General features: G+C 36.6%; 1 protein-coding gene across 12 annotated transcripts in view; it reads right to left on the bottom strand.

Annotated features, from left to right (window-relative positions):
- ADGRV1 (adhesion G protein-coupled receptor V1) overlaps positions 1 to 21,451 on the bottom strand; it is a 597,366-nt gene that overhangs the window by 294,411 nt on the left and 281,504 nt on the right. For all 12 annotated transcript variants that reach the window (XR_012413865.1, XR_012413864.1, XM_005557361.4 and 9 more), the window contains 4 exons: positions 17,667 to 17,916; positions 16,996 to 17,135; positions 15,305 to 15,465; positions 6,589 to 6,689 (listed from right to left, as the gene is read on the bottom strand). Coding sequence is in view for 10 of the 12 variants with exons in the window: in XM_005557361.4 (XP_005557418.3) it covers positions 6,589 to 6,689; positions 15,305 to 15,465; positions 16,996 to 17,135; positions 17,667 to 17,916 (652 nt within the window). In the remaining 2 variants the exon portion in view is untranslated. The remainder of the gene's footprint in view (positions 1 to 6,588; positions 6,690 to 15,304; positions 15,466 to 16,995; positions 17,136 to 17,666; positions 17,917 to 21,451) is intronic.

Here is a 21,451-nt window from a genome sequence, read left to right as displayed (position 1 = left end):
CATCTGGCTTCAATTTCTTCTTCCTTCAATGTTCTACCTATGTAGGTTAGGGCAGGTAACTGAATATCTCTTATTCTCTTTAGGGATGATAACAGTATCCACCTCATTTGGTTGTTATAAGAGTAAATAATGTAGTATGTGTAAATTACTAAATTCAGTGCCATAAAGTCCAGCCCTTAATGACATTAGGTATATGTATTCTATCTACACAGGCTCTCTACCCAACCTGTCTCAGAGAACCTATTTTAAAGTGTCAAGAAGTTCTACATTTATGTAGATAACATCTAAATCTCTATGCTATGGAATCCTTAAACTCCTCACGCTGAAAATTGCACATACCACTCTCCAACTATTAAACCTTTCCACTTTCCTATTTAAGTCAAATGAAACCACTAGTTTCACAGTCACCTTAAAAATCTCTCTCATTTGGTGACAGAGTAAATTTCATTAATTCCTCATTTATGAAGCAACTTAGTATAGCAGTTTAAAAAAGGACTGGAGGCTGGCTGCTGTGTTCAAATACTAGCTCTGTTACTTACCACTATGTGACCTACGGCAGGTAATTCAACTCTTTATGTTGCAATTTCCTAATCTGTAAAATAAGAATAATATTAATACCTACCTCATAATCCCTACCTCTTGTAATATGTAATAAGTATTGCATTAATGTTTAGTAAATAAAATTTGCAATGTGGCTTTTTTATTGATTTAAAGACAGAAGACAAGAAAGTGCAGAAATTTAATAAAGCAAAATACGATATTTTTATTAGTCCTTATTCCTTCCTTTGAATTCTCATTGCCATTACCATTGTCTAAGCTCAGAACCCATCCTAACTGGATGATGGTAAAAGCAATCCACCCAACCTCTCTACTCTCCCTAATTAGAGTCTCTTATCTTCTTTAATTCATTTTTCCTTTAATCCCTCATTGCCAGATTAATCCTTAAAAACGCTCCTTTCATATTGTGACTTTTTGGACTAACTCCATTGGTGACTCTGTAACTCCTCATGGTTCTCAGACAATGGGGAGCTGCCTCACCTGCAGTCAAAACTTACCTATTTCTCTGTGGGATCTTCAAGCCTTACTCAAGTGAAAGCAGCCAGGATCACTATAACCACGATGTCTTTGTTCTTGTTCTTTTCCTTGCCTAGAATGTGTCACATGCTAAGTCTTCAAATCTTATGCACTCTTCAACAACCAGGTCAGATTCCATTTCCTCCCCAGAGACTCTGTAAGCTGGGATCCCTTATTCTCAGCCTATGTAGTACTACATAGTATACTACAGAGGAAGAGATTTTTTTCTCTTTATATACTTGGTTCTTACTATGAGGTTAGTGTTTTAGGTTATTATTTACATGCTTCGTGTGTGTGTGTATGCATCTTGCTTGGTATTTCTCATTGCACAGTCTCAATACTGTGCATATGATAGATGAGATGGAAGTGGTCGAGCTGCTGGATGAACAATGGTCTTGACCTGAGATATGGGTTTGCTCAATTTTTTAGTTTTAATTTCACTATTGAATGTTGAATGGTCACTCAGTCATGAATGTAATAATATTTTTGCCATACATTGAGCATACCTAAATTGAGTCAAATAGTTTAATAAACTCAACTTAAATGTATATTCATATCTGTGTGCAGAATGTCTTTATTCATATTCACCAAACTAATCTCTACATGAAGAAAAGATACAGTTAAATACCCCAATATCTACATAAAGACACAGTTAAATACAGTTAATTGTACAAAAAAAAAAAAAAAAAAGGCTTACATACTCAATACCTTTGTAGTAGGGCGAGGCCACCTACGAGATCTTGGTAGAAAAGAAGGAACTTGGGGCAGGGGAACTAGTTATATCTTCTTTCTAGTAGTTTATTTTATGTCCAAAACAACACTGAGAAGTTTTGCAAATTTTCAAATGCTATGAGAATGACCAGAATAAAGGCCTTGTTCATACTCTAAATTATCTCTTAGTCCACTTGCCTAAGAACCTTTCCCTTTCTTAGAAAAAAGAAAAAAAAGTCAGAAGGACACAGCAGCAGCCTTTCATTAATTAGGGAAAGATACAAGTGTGCAAGTCATTTTAAAGGCAATAATATTTGAAATGAAACTAAAAAATATTAATAAATGGGATGTCTTAAATAAAATTTCATACTAAGAAAAAGAGCTTGATTATATGGATTTAGTAATAATAATAACAGCAACAGCAGCAGCAACAACAACCACCAGAGATGTTTTGGGGTCATAATATAGCTAATCTAATATCTTAACAAGTAGGATCTGGAAACCCACCATAGACTCACTGATGCACTATCCGAATTGTAACAAGATGCCGACATTGAAGTTTAGGAAAAACTTCGTTGTTACCTTCTTGATCCATTTACATCTGCACTAACATATAATCATAAATGTTCTACTGAAAAATGACCCTCTGCTTCTCAATTTCCTAATCTTCAAAGCAAGATTTAATTTTGATCCTTGTACTTAAACTCCTACATACTTTTTTTTAGCAAAAAAAGTAGAAACAACAAAGGATATTCTGGTTAATAAGTGATTAGCAAAAACTTCCAACTAAGGAAAATTCTGTTCTGACTAATGAACATTTTACCATCTCTATCTTACTCTGCTTCAGTTAAAATATGCTTGTTACATATGTGTCTTCAAGCCTTACTCACACAATGACTTTCTTGTGTTGGCAATCTCAACAAAACAGCGCAAGCTGCTGGAACAGAAACCAGGATTCATAGTATCCAGAAGGAGCCAGCATTTGGGAAGTCAAACAGGACTTCTGCCTTTAGTCATGCACGGTCAAAGATTCCCAAAGATGCTAGATACTCAAAGCAAGAATGACATAATTCCAGATTAAAGCAGAAGCTTTTCGCAAGGGTGTCTGAGTAGGATCCTTCCTGGGAAACAGGACATTGCAAAATGACATCCCAAAATGTTGCAGAATGAGAAAGTGGACAAAAGACAGTAACAGTCCAACTTTTTTAAATTCCAGAGAATAGGTCCCTAAGCTATAGTCTTGCTGGTAAATGTACAGACTTACACACATCATTTCTAGATGAATTTGCTATTTAGTTTCAGAAAATATGTTTACGCTGTACAAATAACAAACCATAGAGAAGAAAAACAAATATTTTCCCTTGTTAAGTATTATTAATCAGAGTAAATACAGTTCTATCTTATCATCATGTTTTCTATGAGGAAACTTCTGTTCTTTTTTTAGATTTGGAATATTGCTTTTCCTGACAGAACCTCCAGAACTGAGAACCCTGAACTGCAAACTTGCCCTTTGTGACTAGTTGTTTACCAGCCTTATCGGGGCACACATGGGTTGGCAATGTGATTCAAAGATAAAAATCCCAAAGATATAATTAGATGTTTTTCTCAGAAATATCACCCAATACCATGCAAATTTGTTTGCTGTTTTTTCACATCATACTTGAAGCGCCCCACAATTTCTTGCCATTTAATCATTTTCATTTATATAAGTGAGAAAAAAATAACTTGGTATTGAAGAAATATGTATGCATTTGATAAACTGAAAATAGAGACCTCTATCTCAAAGCTTCTGTGACATAATAAACACATTTTTCTGTATCAATAACACACTTAATGCTCATAAATATAGTGATGAAAGTGATTTTATGTCCCTGAATTTGAGCATATATAAGCAGTAGAAAGATATATTCAAACCAGTGGAGTACAATCTTTTCTTATGGCACTTTTGCATTTAATTAAATTCTGAATAAAGAGGATAAAAAGACAAAGGTAGGAAACCACAAATATGTATTTGCTATGCTGCAGACCAACACCCTCTAGCCCAGTTAAAGAAGTACTATGAAAGCATCTCTCAAATTTTTTACTGAATGCTGTCATGGCTAGAGACTGGCAAATTTAAGGGAGAAAAATAAATCTTCTACTGCCACCTACTGGTATTTTATAGTCGATGATTTTCAAAGGGGCTATAATGACAAACTCCAGATTAAAGCAGAATCTTGATTTTTAAAGCAGGAATCATCTTTGGATTTGTATCTATATTCCTCCAATCATGAATATATATATATATATATACACACACACACATACATACATACATACACACATACACACAATAAATTATGGTTATAATAGTCCACATATTTCTAGAAGTGGAAAGTAGAGCTAGACGAGCATATTTTCCTGACTTTCTGATTCCTGACTTTCTGATTCCATTATACCACATTGCTCCAAAAGGAAATCCAGGACTATTGCATTTCTATTCTTCCCTTCTCTACAAAAGCCATTCTACTTAGTCCTAGTTCATTAATAAAGATTTGAAAATGAATGGTCTTGGCAGACTTGTCTGCAAAGTATTCACAACTCAAACACTCTAGGTCAGCTACAGAATTTTCCCTCTTAGCTAAAGAACCATAGGCCAAGCCTGTATTTTTTGAAGACTTCTCTAGAGTTAAACTCAATCTCCAAAAATGACAATATAACATTGACAGCAGATCCCAAATGAAAGATCCAAGTCTGGAACTGTAATAACTCCTGTTGGAAGATTCTATAACTGGAGCTATAAACATGACTTTAAAATTTATGTAGGGTGGGGGCCCAACTTACTGTAGTCAGCTTCTTGTTTTGGGGGCCTAAGAATTTTTTAAAGCCTTATCTAAAAGGTTTTAAGGGAGATAACTATTCTTCTTAACTCAGAGGGTATTTTTAAATCTAAGTAGATAAAGCATTTTGAAATAAACTATCTTCTATCAATAATATACCAATTCTTCCTGCCAAAAATGAGATATGAAAATGCTTTTTTAGTTATTTCATGTCACAAGTCATACATTACATGATTGTTCATGCTACCTTGTTTCATTTATTCTAAAAATACACTGAAAAACATGGATATGACTAACCGTTTTCTCCAAAATCAATGTTAAATACAACATGAATCAAAAGTTAATGCTCCAACATAGAAATCCTGGTTTTGTCTTTCACACCCCTAGACATGAGCAAATTTGTCTGCTAGGACACTGAAGAGTTGTCTGTAATTCTATAGTGCTATAATTAAGTCTTGCACAAATTCTGCTGCCAAAAAATCACCAGAGTGGGTAGTGAATACAGCCAAGTAAACTCTAATTATGGAAGGCGGGTTTTCTAATATATTAGATTCAAGAAGCAAAGGCAAGATCAAACAGCTAAGGCAGGTCACAAAGGCAATATAAATAGCCTTGTGAAATTCAAAGCAAGCCCCTTTGGTAACCACTGCTACTTCTCATAGCTCATAGGGCCTTTAAAAACCCAATCAGAGACCTCTGTGTAGAATCCAGCACTTAATTATTCCCTGAAAAATAGAGTGTGGAATTTACAGGCCATTTTCACTCTTAGAACAAAAAAGTGTGACAGAATCCCAATATTTAAGATAATTTTCCATTTTATATTTCAGCTCCACCACAAATGCTATTTTTTTCAAGTTCTATCAGAGTTCAATAAATGCACTTTAGCATTCTAAAAAAACTATGCAAATCATGTCTATAGCACAATAAATGCACACAAATTGAATACACACATATGACCAGCACCCAATCAATAGAGTATTGTCTGCATTGCAGTAGTGCCTCTCCATCCAGAAGAGTGGGATTTTCTAATTTTATAAAACAATATTAAAAAGTATCTCAATAAGAACATTATATAGAATATTCTTTCTGCCTGGATCTATAATTTCAGCCTTAAAGTAGAAGTAATTATGCTTTTTTTCCTTTGCCTATATAAATGTCTAGGCCCTTTTTAGTCCTTATCAACAAACTGAATTTTCACTCATTTGAGTCCCAGCTCAATATCATCTCCTCTAAGAAGACTTTCTTGACCTTCAGAGAAAAATAAAAAAAAAAAAAAATGAATTAAGCCTTCATCGATTTTCATAGAGTAGTTTGCAAATGGTCTATGTTCACACATCACACTGAATTATAGTTACTTATATGTACATCTGCTTTTCTAGACTATAAACACTGTATGGATAGAAAAAGCATCTAATTTCATCTTTTGTTCTGGTTTCTGTGCTTTACACAGTGCTTTAAACTAGATACTTTAAATTAACATTGCTAATAAGTCAATGTTTTTCACAGTTTCTTCTACCATAGAAAACTGATTGATTTTTCAAAAGAAAATGTTCTATCAAACTATTATATTATAGGAAACAATACAAAGTGTCCAGATACTTCAAAAGTTTACATCATCTTAACGTCCTACACATAAATAATTTATAACACAGCATATTTCAAACAGATTAATAAAATATGTTAATTTTAATGTATATATAAATTACAAACACATTCAGCATATATTAGCTGACAAAATGATACTTTGTGATAAGAAGCTTTTTTTGTAAGCGATGATATTAAGGTGCTTCTCTGTAGAAAGAAGCATTTTAGGCCTAATTTTCCTTACATGACTCTCCTAGCCCCATTCTCTTCCACTGCAAAAGTAAACAAGTTTATTTCAACTAAGTTGAGATTAAACTTTACTTTTACACTCAGTTCAAGGACCAAAGAAGAAGAAACACAGACATCTCATGATAAATCATAAATGCCAGCACTCTCCTACCTGTGTACATAAGCTGGCTGCCATCATGTGAGTCAGAAGTTTAGCTGCAAACATGGAGTACCTGGCACAGAAGATATGGGAAAGAACAGCCAAACAAAGACCTGTAGGAACAAAAAAGTCCACGTATGGCTTAATAATCCACGAAGATTCTAACAGCATCATAGCAAGAATCTTTGGCAGCAGCTAGGCATGTCAGGTCTGCCACCTGCCTCTGCCCAGTACCTCTGGAAAAGATGACATGGCAATTGTAATCTACTCCATTTTCCATGACAAGTAAGATCTTCACACTTAGCAGTCAAGCCCAATGGATAACTATAAATATCTACATGTTCACTTCTCCACTAAAAATAAATTACAAATTAAGCAGATTAATAATTTTATTAGGCCCTTGGTTTTCTATATTTACAGAAGTCAAGTTTTATTGTTTAAGAAAAAATCAAATTGGAATCCAACTTTCTAAGAACAGGTGGCTTGGGGAAATAGAAATATTCAGGTACATGAATAGGATTTTTCAGTCATAAAATTTTGAATGGTACTACCAAAACTCAGGTTTGGTAATTAACCCTTTCTTATTCACTAGAAGTAGTTATGTAATTACAATAGTGTTAATTATGAATTTTAAAGGCAACTTTGCACTACTGGATGCCCAAACCAGGAAGAAAATGTGCTATTTTCTCCAAAATGACTTTTAACTTAAACTTCTAAATTTCTAAGTTGTATGAAGAAAATTATTCTTATTATCTTTGAGTTTGTTTGAATTCGCCTGTTTACACAACTTTAAGGGGATAGTCAGAACCTTAGCACTAATCCAAGAAATCTTTTATCTTGCAATTCATATACATTTCTTTTAATGTTAGATTTTTAAAGGCAGAATATACACGTATTTTAAAAATATTTTCTGCCTTTTAAGACTTAAATGTGCTGCATATGATAACCTATTTGCTTTTTCCCTTAAGTATTTTACCCCACTCTTATTCTCAGTAGGTTATTTCATCTAAGGATTACTGAAACATAACAGCAATTGACATATGTATACTGCTTTGCCATGTACTTTGCACATATTACCTTGTTTAGTTATATCAATGCCTCCTTAATAAACAGGAGGCACTGCACTCATTAAACATTTTGTTTTCTTTTGAAGCTGTGGAACAAACTTTCAGAATACATTGCATGTTGGCATAAGTGGACTGGGCATCTGCAAAAGGTCTACATGGGGTCTTGTGACTCATTTTCTCATAATTTCTTTTTGAGAAACCATTTGAGTTATATTTTAACCAGGTAGACAAGGCTCTCCACAACAAGGGAGGCTTTGCATTAGTCAAGGCTTTTGGCCTAGAAACTTGGCCAAGATATCTGGAGCAATCCGTTTTTTGGGAAGGCTTCCATGGGGTGTTCTGGAACACGTGTGTAGGTCCTGGGGCTGGCTTCAAAATCCACCCACATAAGTACAGAGTGTATCTTCAGAAACCGCAGAGTCATGCCAGATATTGTGCATCTTGACCCAGGTAGTCTATATTCTATTAGAGCGGATGCTCAGAACTCAAGTAATGTATACTTTGAATTCCCTAGGATGATAAAAGCCAGTTTAAATTCAAGGCTTGAGTGTGTGAATGTGCATGCGTGTGTCTCCGTGTGTGTGTGAGTAATATATCGACTTTAAAGCAGGGCTTGCAAGGTTTTCTTTTTCATTTTAAGGCACATGATCACAAATATGTGCTCTGCTGTAAGTTTACTGCGGTAGACGATAACAATGCGAGGCAAGGGATTAGTGCTGAGCAAGGAGAAATACACAAGTCAACTGTTTGTTCTAGTGCACAAGAAGAGCTTATTTATAGCCTTTCCTTTAATTTAGTAATGCTCTATTATACTCCTGTTTCATGATATACATTTAGTATACTAAATTTGACCAGCTCAGAAATATTTAATTAAGTATATTAGGCTTCAATTAAAATGCTAGCATGACACCTGGTGGCAGTTCAAGATTCAAAGCCAGTGGCAGGAAGACAGGCGAGATTCTACTAGCCTATAACGCGTCATAGTTATCTAGATGCATTTTTTTACGTAGGGGAGAAGAATATTGCTAAAAACCTCAAACAGACCGGGTCCTAGTCTAGGGAAGCTCATCTAGCTTGGGTGAGGGTATTAAATACCTAAAATTTAAAGAAATAATTATTTCAATTATCAGATTTCTAAGACACTATAAACTAAATACTTACCTTTTATTTTTTCATCTGAAATTAAATAGCTATATTTAACATCTATTTAAACTTAGAAATCATTTTTTTAATTGCAGAAACTTTTCGGTTTAAATTCCTTAATATAAATATGCAAATTACAAAGCATAAAGTGTTATAACTATAAATAGAATGATTTTTAAAAAAATAAAGTATAGCCGGGCGTGGTGGCTCACGCCTGTAATTCCAGCACTTTGGGAGGCCGAGGTGGGCAGATCACAAAGTCAGGAGATCAAGACCATCCTGGTTAACACGGTGAAACCCTGTGTCTACTAAAAATAAAAAAATTAGCTGGGCGTGGTGGCATGCACCTGTAGTCCCAGCTACCCGGGAGGCTGAGGCAGGAAAATCACTTGAACCCTGGAGGCAGAGGTTGCAGTGAGCTAGGATTGCACCACTGCAATCCAGCCTGGGCGACAGAGCAAGACTCCGTCTCAAAAAAAAAAAAAAAGATAAATAAATAAAAATTTTAAAAAACAAAGTATCACAATTCCAGGTATTACTTAAAGGTATACTCTGAACAGTTTTAAAAAAAACCAGATTTCTTGGCAATGATGTAGACAAAACAAGCAGCTAATTGAGTAATCTGCCTTTTCTTTTTTTTCCTACCACTATGTAGATTACAGATTTGATTCTAAAAGAACATCTAATTAGTAAAGAACAGCTAAAGTCTTTTATTACCACACTTGACTACAGATTCCCCTGTCTATCCACACAATATCTGAAAGTTTGTATGCATATAAACATATGAAATATTTGTACATAAATTACATATGTGCATTACATATGTTTGTAAACATCTTTATTATTTGGCATCACTTAAGAATGAGAGATACTTTCCAAATAACTTAAGTTTACTCCTTCACAAGACAAGTATTAGTACGTTTTCTCATGAAATTTTCCTTAAAATATTTATGAATTATCTGTTTATCTGTCTGCCTTCTCTACAGATAAATTCAAATAAAACCAAATTATCATTATTTCATTATTAAGTCCACTATTAGCTTTTCAGCTTAGGCTTTTTTTTTTTTGAGACGGAGTCTCGCTCTGCCGCCTAGGCTGGAGTGCAGTGGCTGGATCTCAGCTCACTGCAAGCTCCGCCTCCCGCGTTCACGCCATTCTCCTGCCTCAGCCTCCCGAGTAGCTGGACTACAGGCGCCCGCCACCTCGCTCGGCTAGTTTTTTTTTTTTTTTTTGTATTTTTTAGTAGAGACGGGGTTTCACCGTGTTAGCCAGGATGGTCTCGATCTCCTGACCTCGTGATCTGCCCGTCTCGGCCTCCCAAAGTGCTGGGATTACAGGCTTGAGCCACCGCGCCCGCGGCCAGGCTTTTTTATCTATTATCCTACCTAATGTATTAAGTTGGTGCAAAAATAATTACGGTTTTGGCAACTAATTTTTTTTTTTTTTTTGAGACGGAGTCTTGCTCTGTCGCCCAGGCTGGAGTACAGTGGCCGGATCTCAGCTCACTGCAAGCTCCGCCTCCCGGGTTTACGCCATTCTCCTGCCTCAGCTTCCCAAGTAGCTGGGACTACAGGCGCCCGCCACCTCGCCCGGCTAGGTGTTTTTGTATTTTTTAGTAGAGACAGGGTTTCACCGTGTTAGCCAGGATGGTCTCGATCCATCCGTCTCGGCCTCCCAAAGTGCTGGGATTACAGGCTTGAGCCACCGCGTGCGGCCTTGGCAACTAATTTTAATTAATTTTAATTTCAAAAACTGCAGTTACTTTTGCACCAACCTAACCGCTGTGCTTGTCACTTTTTCTACTTTTTGGTGCTTATCACTATTGATTCCCATGTTTCTCATCAGCATAATGCTTCTGTCCTCAGCATAATGCCTTTTCGTTACTGCTGCTAATAAGCTAAAGGCACAAAACCCTACCTCTACTAAAAATACAAACATTAGCTGGGCATCGTGGCGGGCACCTGTAATCCCAGCTACTCAAGAAGCTGAGGCAGGAGAAGTGCTTGAATTCCGGAGGTGGAGGTTACAATGAACAGAGATCGGACCATTGTACTCCAGCCTGGGCAACAAGAGTGAAACTCTGTCTCAAAAAAAAAAAAAAAAAAAAAAGATTTCTAGTATGAACAAAAGTCAGCATGAAGGATTTTACAGTATAAAAGTTCTGTGTATTAGGGGAAAGGAGTTATTCTAGAGGGATGAGGTTTCCAGGAGATCACTCTCCAGATAAACAGGTGGTTGAACTTAACGCTGTTCAATACAATAGCCACTAGTCACATGTGGGCATTTAAGTTTAAATTTTCATTACTATTATTATTATGTATTAAGAGACAGAGTCTTGCTCAGTCACCCAGGCTGGAGTGCAGTGGCATGGTCATAGCTCACTGCAGCCTTGAACTCCTGAGCTCAAGCAATCCTCCTATCTCAGCCACCTGAGTAGCTAGGACTACAGCACGTGCCATCATGCTTGGCTTTTTTTTTTTTTTTTTTTTTTTTACTTTTTGTAGAGAGAGGGTCTCACTATGTTGCCCAGGCTGGTCTTGAACTCCTGGCCTCCCAAAGTGCTGAGATTAAAGGCATGAGCCACAGCACCCAGCCTTAAATTTAAATTTTCATTAATTAAAATGAAATAGAATTAAAAATTCAGCTTTCCAATTGTGTAAGCCATATTTCAAGGGCTCAGGCACCACTGGTGGCTAGTGGCTACCATAGTAGACAGTGTAAAATATCCCCATTATCCTGGAAAACTCTGTTGAAGAGTGTTGTATTAAACTATCCTAAGTGAAAGCAAGAAAAAATATGCCGTATTTTAAAATAATTTTTTAAATTATCCAGGCTTGGTGGCACGTGCCTGTAATCCCAGCTACCCAGGGGGCTGAGGCAGGAGACTCGCTTGAGCCCAGAAGGCAGAAGTTGCAGTGAGCCGAGACCACACCACTGCACTCCAGCCTGGGCAACAGAGAGAGACTTCATCTCAAAATAAATAAAATAATTTTTATTAAAAATGGCTACAATAATATGGTATGGCACTTGAAAGTATGAACTTGACACATAGCAAAAATACATCTCATTATTGGAGGGTATCATCAGATCAATACTGTATATTTATTTACTTAACAAACATCTATTAAAACTATTGTATGTCAGGCTGGTGTGGTGACTCACAGCTGTAATTCAAGCACTTTGGGAGATTCAGGCAGGAGGATCGCTTGAGGCCAGACGTTTTAGAGACCAGCCTGAGCAAAACAGTAGGAACTCCTGCGCCCACTTGCCTCACTCCCACCATCTCTACAAAACAACCAATGAACTAGTATATGTCAGGGACTGCTGGGCAATGTTCAGAAAGATAAACCCTTGCTGCTCTTTCAGTGCTTGTCTCTCTATTTCTATCTGGATCTTCTCCAAGACAAAGACTAGTTATGAAAGGGCACAGAATATAATTCTGATCAAAAAGCAGCAAGGCAAAACATTCTGGGTGGCTTTTAGGAAAGTTTTCACTGCTGTTAAAACTGGACCCAAATAAGAGCTTTTCCCTTGGCAAGCCTGGACATTGCTAGTGTGATGCCTGGAGTTGCTACAGCCAACTTAAGATCATGTACAGACAAAGCTGATGGAAAAAAATCTTTGAGGATAAAAAGAGAAGAGCCTGGGCTCCTGACAACACCATTAAGGTACTGAATTAATCAATCTGGGAATTAAATCCGTTTGTTTAAGATATCTTTGAACTGTCATCTGTTACTTGTAGCCAAACTCATCCCAAATAATATGTCCATATTGGCCAGGCATGGTGGTTCACACTTGTAATCCCAGCACTTTGGCAGGGTGAGGTGGAAAGATCGCTTGAGTCCAGGAGTTGAGACCAGCCTGGGCCGCAAGGCGAAACCCTATCTCTATAAAAAATACAAAAATTTGCCAAGTATGGTGGTGCTCCATCTCAAAAAAAAAAAAAAGATTACAAGACTATAAGAGTTGTATTCAGAGTCAAACTCAATGCAGTAGCCTAACCAATAGTCTTATCTTTGATAGCACGATATCAAAAGAGTTATGGGAAGGCAGAGTAGGCTTCCTTGACATCCTCAAAATAGCAATGATGTGTATCTCAAACCATGCTGAAGTTTCTTAATAATTATACTACAAAATTATGGCTTTATTATCTGATTATTTTAAGTTATACTTCTACCAAGCCATCTTTGTGTTGAGTTCCATAATGCTGCACTCTAATGCACACAGCGATGGATGATTTGTCCTTTCATTTTAACCTCAAGGAATGATCTTAGTTTAATTTTCTGATAGTTGGCAAACTAGTTTACAAATTTAAGTCACATGTATATGCCCTTTCCTTTCATCTTTCTAAGCTGAGAAGTGGTAAGCTTTTTGGCCTTTACACCTATTTCACACACTAGGGTAGTTCTGCTCTAGTATAGTAAATAGAACTGCAAACTAGAATTGGGACCGATACATTGTGATCTACTCTGTATTTTAAAAAAAGGTTAAATTCCTAATTGTATATTGCTGTATTTCAGGAAAAGTACTAGCAAACTGCTATCAAGTTCAGAGGGATATTTGATGTGTCCTGACTTAAATTATAGAATATGTAGATAAGATATATAAAGAATATGTATATAAGATATATAAAATTCTCTTTTCTGGTTCCTGGGGATCCATCAGAGGGATGGGAATTCATCCAGCTCTGAGGGATGAGCCGGAACTGAGGTACAAAGACAAGACTTTGTGTCTCCTTATCGACAGAACATGCAATTACATAACAATATGACATGGACAGAGAGAATAAAATAATTTCAAATATGACGCCAAGTCAAAAGTGATAAAAGCAGATACTAACATTTAGGTGTTGATTCTCAAATACATGAGCAAATCCATGTAGCCTTTTCTAGAATAAGTTGCAGAAAATATACACAGGTATTTACTAACGATTCTCCAGGAAACCCATTATAGTCGGTCCTACTAGTTTTCTATACAATCCAGATAACATTCTCTCTTCAGTTTTTAAAACTCCTTTTTTTTTTTGATGTTCAGTCTTTGGGAACAAGCAAGGGATTTTGTGGGTCATAGCAGCACATAAACCTATGTCTCGATGAAAACATTTAAAGTGACATCTAGATTGTATTTCAACATTGTACCTTTTGATATTATTTCATCATTCTATAAAATTGATTTGCTCTTTAAATATATTAGCATAAAAGTAAAATAGGATGTCTCCATCTGATTTTGGAACCATATGGACCTAGAAGATTCTATTAAGTAAGAAATGTCATCCTTTATGAAAGATATTAAGAATAAGAAGTTATTAACTTGCTATTGAATTGAAGTTAGGTTCAGAATTAAAACACATTAAAGAAAATTTATAACTATATAAAATAAAGTTATATTGGAAAGACTGGCAACCAGAACAAAGAATATTAATTAATTACTTGATTCTATCTCCAGAAAAACTTCCTAAAAGATAATGACTATTAGAGACTGTTTGCATACCAAATACAAGAGATATGCATTCAATAATAATCACATTTACGGACAAAATATCACTAAAGCAGAATGTTAGAAAAGTCTCACTTCATATATTTACCACCCTGTTACATAGATACAATTTGTAATCAAATATCATGGGTGGGAAAAATGAAGTACAGAGAAACTAAGTAATTTGATCCAGGTCCCACAACTAGCTAACAGCATAATTAGGATTTGAACCCAAGCAGTCTGGCTCCAAAGTTTGCATTTTTTAACCATTATCCTATACCCAGCTCTTAATTTAATTCACTATATAGCACCTTGTTCATAGAAAAAGTTGTGGGGCTGTAAGAAGAGTATCAGGGCACAGAATGGGTGAGGGTGGGGCATAGAATTATAGTTTAAGGAATTCTCAGATGTCCAACCGTATCATTAATACAGCAAATAATAACACTTCTATTGTTAAGCTGTAGGTAAATAGTTTGACAGACATTAATACAATTTAATTTCTTCTTACTGCCAAATATGAGGCCTAGATGTGGAATGTGAAAGATGATTTATTTTTTAACACAGTGGTTGGCATATTCACAACTCTTAAGTTGTAGAATACAAAATCTTCCCATGGGGTAGCTTTAAAAACAATAAAAAATACAAAAATCTTTGCATGTATTTTTTTGAAAATTATTTGTATGTATTTCTTAATATCTCACATAGTCATCACATTGTAACTGCAGAACCTGCCCTCTAAACCATGGTATTGTAAACTATAGCCTTTCCTTACCTATTATCTAGCTTCTATTCTACACTGTAGTACATACTCTTTAGGGGTGAAACTGCATCTCATTCTTTACTGTATCCTCAGTACAGAGATGGCCCTCCATAAATATTTGTTGAATGAATTAATGAATAAGACAATGAAAAAGTTTGCTTTATCCTAGTGCTGATGGAATTATGGTATGTTTGCATCCTGCATACATAAAAGGACTATGGAAAAACAGATTTCCATTTTCATAAACATTTATAACTATTGATTCAAAAATACTGTCACTGACCTGAGATACATATAAATCCAGAGGTGAAGAAGGCTTCATTGTATGAAGACAAGTTGTCAGTCTGAGCATAGACAGCATACACAGACATGTGTGAACAGGCACATTCCACATAGTCTGCAGTTTCCTCAACCACTTTGCAAAATTGACTGTCAGACAACCAGCTAGGGCAAAAACACAATAGTCATTTTTCCTCTTTCATCAATACTTAAGGTGTTGAGATGGCTTTTAAAGAAAAAATAGCTTACTGAACTTAAGTGTTCTTTACTCAATACTTAAGTAAACCACATTTTCAAGAAGAAACAGTGAAAGGAACATCTTGTTCAGAACATGACATAACAGATTCCACAGGATGTCTTAAGAAGCAGCCTAAATACCAACCAAAGTTTTGAAGGCATTGTTGGTACCAAAGGAGCTTGTCCTCTCAACAGGGCAGTGCAAATTCCTACCTAATCTAGCAAACCTACCTGACATGTTCAATAGAAGGCACTCTTCTCTAGCATTCAAAATGCCCACAAGAACAACATGGCTGTGATATGTGTTTACTCTTCTTTTTTTTTTCCCCACAAGTCCTTGTATTTTGAACCATATCAATTATTTGTATGGTTTTCTAAGATTTCTTCCTCAATTTTTTTCTACTTTGCAGTGACTTATGTATATGTTTTCTAAGCTTCTTTCAAGTGTTTCCTTTATGAATTCTGGCTAATTTAGCAGAAAAACCATGTCATGATTTTAGCAAACATTGCATCTAATGCCAAGCCATCTGAGCCTTCCTCAGTGACTATCGCTTGAGCCTCTTCCCTTTTAATGCCTCTTAGTTTCTTTACTTTTTTAAGGACCTAAAACTTCCTGACCCAAACTCCAGATGCAGCTTGAAACATTCACTATTAATTATATATTGAAGATTTCAGAGTATCTATGTATTAGGTTTAAGATCTGTCTTAAACCTAGGAAGAAATTTCAAGTGGAATTTTTCTAAAAGAAAGTAGAAATTTCAGTGTTTTTGAGGACACTTGGTTACCAAACTAAGCTATTATATTACACCTATTTAGAATTTTAGTTTGCGTGGCTGAAATTCAGTAATAAACAAAATCAAGTGGCTGACACGAACCCTAGACCCTTCTAGGCCAGCACTGCCTGATCCTGCAGCACTGACTGAGCTCCTAGTGACTGTAACTGCTCAAAACTTGAGGCCTGAGGCCGAGGAGATTCAAAGAAAGAATCATTCTCCCCTTTCCATTTGTGTCCATGGAGTTAATCTCAAAATGTACTCCAAGCCATGTGGACTAGAATTATAAATTCCTGCTGATTCCTCTTAAACACAAGGCATCAGCTTCCAGAACCACAAGCCCAGATGGAAATGGTAAAAGAAGGAATTTCTTTCCTGCCCAGTAAATTTACTGATAACTTCAAGGTTATCAGAATTGGCCAGAACTCATGCTACATCCCATGAAAGTAGTGAAAATGAAGAAGTAAATAATGTGCTACATGCATATTGAAATGCTGGGCTGCATTTGCCATCAGAACGATACTAGACCATTTCTTATGTTGCTTCCTCTTATTTATTATGGAGGTTATTTTCCAGTCTAATGTCATCTGGGGCCACCATCTATGCTCAGTACAAAACATTGGGCTCAGTGGTACTGAAATGGGGAAGGACCAAATTCTGATTTTTTAAATGTATTAATAAGTACCTTGCAGCAGCCTGATTCCAAAGGAGACACAGAGATGTCTGAGGGATAATTCTCGGCTCAGCAGCATGGATCCTGTAGAGAACCTCATTGTCATTAGTCAGGAGTTGTGAACTCTGACCTTTCACACTCAAAGATAATACCTAGAATGTTAAAAGCAACACAACATATAATGATGTTTTACAATTGGTGTAATGACTGAGTCTCCTACCCTGAGCTTGAGCTCATTTTTCTAGTAGCTACAGTCACTTGTTTTCTCTCACTGTTAGTATTTAGCTTATTTAGGCATGCAGGATGTCCGATTGGTTTTCCATTGTGCCCTTTCTAACCTGCCTTAGTCATTCAGCAGTATTCAGCTGACAACACTCACTTTGACTCTAACTGGATGACTTCACTAAAAGTAAAGAATAGCATATTATATTAGTGAAAGCTATATATATTTTACTTTCCTCACATATATAATACGTATTTTACTCAAAACATGAAGGAAACATTTCCAGCTCACTTAGAAACTAAACTTTCTACAAATAGTTCATAAAGATGGAACACATTTCATATTAGTTCACCATGTGTAGCACTTACCAAAACTGTGATTAAACAAACGCATTCCGAGTGTGCCTGCTAAAGAAATAAATCACATTCCAACCATATAAGTGTTTTAAATGATAGATTACCTTATTTTTCAGGGTAGGAAGATTGTTTCCACTTATAAACCACTGTTGGCTGCTATACTCTGTAAACTGGACTAATTTACATGTACTTTTCCCAGCCATTATTTCTGCATCCTGGATATCCAGTAGCCTCTCTGGAATTCGAATGTAATCTCCTTCCTTTCCTTCAAACTTGTGTCCATTGATTTGCTGAGGATACCAGTGAAGAGCCAATATTGACAAGTAAGGGCAACTATCAAGGATGGTTTTGCCTCTACAACAGAAAAGCAAAGGGTCTGTAAAAATGGCATGTATTTGAATACATATATCCACTTATATCTGTTAAAGTGCATTACAATTGGGTTCTAATCTTTATGTATAACAATAACACAACAAACCCAGAAGCAGTAGATAGAATGTGCCTTCAGTTCTTTTGTGGTTGTCATGATTTTTTGCATAGAATTTTCTGCATCCTCTGGCTTTATGCTCCTAGTAACCTAAAACATGGGTTTTTGAAAACTGTTTTATGGATATCAAGATGAAATCTGTGGCTATAAAGATGAAATCTGTGGCTATAAAGTATGCTTTTCTATGTCAGTCACATCAGCATTGCTGGAAGAGGTTGAGAAAAGCATGCCCCCCACTGAGCTAAAGCCCTTTGCTTTAAGAACAGCATAAACCTTATATACGTAGAGCCATGTTTTCAACAAGAGTTTACCTCATGCTTTTCTAATCCACCAGAGCCTGGCTAATATAATCTTATTTGACGGACAAGAGAAACAACACTGAACAGTGATCTTTTTTCACTTAACAAGTCTGTTTTGAAGATCTACTAGGCATAATAAGAACCTGGGCTCAGTGAAATTGCTTCTAAACCTCAGTGTGCATTGAAATTACTAGGAAATTTGTTTTAAAGTACAGATTTCTAGATTACACTGCAGATTTACTAAATCAGAATCCCTACCCAGGGAGGGGATTAGGGGTTCTAGGAATTTATATTTATAACCAGTCCCCCAGAGAATCAGATGCATCCTGTTGGCTGACCCATCATGTTTGCAAACAATCAGGAGATACATAGATAAATCAGATCTTAAACCTGCCTGGAAAAGCTGAGAGAATATTAGAATAAGATTTATGCATTAAATGTTAAAAGTTATATATGTCACAATCGATGTAGAGTATGCATAACTACATCATAGATTTACATGATATCTTGTCAAGACCCCAGACGTGGGAAATGGAGCAGAGAATTCTAAACTGAGTCAGGAAAAGAAAGAGTAAGGGCCAACTTTTTCCTGTAGTGATACATCCTCTCTAAAAAAAATCTCCTCTGCAACCTCAGCTATCCTGTTCAAATTGGTGCCTTCAAATATCTGAATTGAATCCACTTATTCACCTGGGGCTCTAGGTCCTCTGTCCATGCCTCCTACTGAAACACCTCAATTTGTATGGACCCCACATACCTTCACCTCCACCTCCACCATAGCTTGTCAAAATCTCATCTTTTAATCTGAAGACAATGGTGACTCTCAGCCTAAAAGGTGTTACTGCAGACACCCTGACCAGACACAATGTGGTTGAGATCAGTGAACCTCAGACACATGACTCCACATCCCTTTTCCCCTCCCACCCTTTGTCATCTACTCAAGAGTCAGTCCAGTCAGGGACTCTGCTATCTTGGCAAACTAAGAACACCACCGCATGCAGTGACTCTACCTAACCTTGACACAAGCATGAGAAATTCCTGACCCCTCCTATTTGCTGATAACCATAATTTCCCTGACACCTTAACCGGTGACACCTATGTCCCTCAAATGCACTCACCCTGATCAATCTCACAGTCTGCTTTATACCTAGGTTGGTATGAGGGGGGAAAACTCCCACATTGACATGTAGATTGGCACCACTGCAAATTCACAGTGACCAACCTCAGTTGGACCCTCAGTGCCACCTGGCATTATTTTTACTTGGCTTCCAAGTGATTGTTCTAGATTTCATCATTCTCCTCAATATCCTTGCTCACTCCCCAAATGCTTAACTCTCAGCAGACACCCTTGATATTGCTCAAGACAATGTATAAATAATGCATATCAGAATGTTCAGCATCTTTAGGGCTTCCTGAGTAAACAACTAGTCTTGAGCTCTCTCTTATTTTCTGTGTTCAATTTGTCATCTTCATATTAATTCTACCACCTAATTATTTTCAAGGTACCACCCTCTCACGTCCCTGCCTTAATTTCAGTCCTCATCTTCTTTTACCTGAACAGTAATCCTCTATGTGGTTTTCCTGTTTCTTTCTTTGCCCTATTCTCTAACCTTTAACACTCTTCCCAACATAATGTCTCTAAAATCCAAAGTTTGATTCATTCTCTCTCTCTCTCTCTCTCTCTCTCACACACACACACACACACACACACCCTACCTAGCTTACTCCATGTACAATCTTTAAAAAACTGATGATCTCCCCAAACATACCATGCTAATTCTTGCCTGCCTGCCATTATACACGCTGTTTCCTTTTCCTGGACAACTCAAAAAGAAAGGTAAGTCTATTTAGTGGAAGCACATGGCAGAAAACATGTTGATTCATTTACTCATTCTATTCCCTCATTTTATTGTAACCACTGAGAATCTACCACATACCAGACACTGTTCTAGGCCTGGGGAATACAGTAGTCAACAAAACAGAAAAGGCCACTCTTTTTGTACATCTTATATGCTCTTGAGTTTTCACTGGGCCTTTGAAGGCACAGATATAGGACTCAATGTCCACAGCAAGGTAGATGGTTCACATCTAAGACAATTTGGTGATTTTAACATGCTGGTGTTCTTATAGAGATACGGGGAAAATGGAAAAGAAGAATGAGATTGTGGGGATTGCAAAGCTATGAACTGCTTGATTTCATTGAACAAAATAGTTGAACATAGTTCAGCAGGGGAAAATAATGACAGGTATTCTTGACTACACAAACATACAAATGCATGCTGTGGCCTCAGTGAGTGTAAACTTACTTGAAGCAAATAAATGATCCATTTCAGAGGTTTCTGAAGACAGCATTAGAGACATTTATAAGACGCACTAAGGAGCTGAACTGCTAATCATTGCTCTCAGATGGACGTTTAGGAGCGGGGGTGAGGATTGGAGAATCCTTTCAAAAGGCCCCTGTGAGGCTTTTCTGATTTTGCACATTAAGAAAACCTCAATTTCCAGGACCCGCTCATCAAAATTAAAGGAAGAGTAGAGTATAGGGATATGTTGATTCTGTACGTTTACCTCAAGTCACACCTTAGAACTGATCTGGGATGAAAGTCTAGGGCACTTCAGAGCCATAGGGTTGGAGAAGGCAGATTTTGCTATGAAGGAGGGGGTTACAATCTATTCTGACCACAACTGTCCAGCAGGGGCTGTAGACTCAAGTAAGTCCGAGGTTGGGTCCAGGTCTCACCATGGACTAATTGTGTGATCCTTGGCAAGCTGTGTAAGATTTCTAGCCTTAGTGTCTACATCTGTAAATAGGGGTACTAAAAGCCCTCACTCAAATCCTGAATAGCTACTTAAAATAATCTCTATAAGGACAAAATAATATGCACAACTTTTAGCAAGGATTAGGTTGAACCACATGGAAATTTCATTATACTGTTTTTACCTATTAACAAAGGCAATTGATATTGTTCAATTTAAATCAGTGTCAGGACTATAGCAGAGGCATAATTAATATCATTTGTATTATTATTATTTTATCCCTTGGTCTCTCTTATAACTTTTTTCTATCTGGATTGACTATCTCTTTGAACTTCGTATGTCTTGT

The sequence above is a fragment of the Macaca fascicularis genome, chromosome 6 (assembly GCF_037993035.2).
Source record: "Macaca fascicularis isolate 582-1 chromosome 6, T2T-MFA8v1.1".
In the NCBI taxonomy this organism is placed as follows: domain Eukaryota; kingdom Metazoa; phylum Chordata; class Mammalia; order Primates; family Cercopithecidae; genus Macaca; species Macaca fascicularis.
This window is presented reverse-complemented; position numbering and strand designations above follow the sequence as displayed.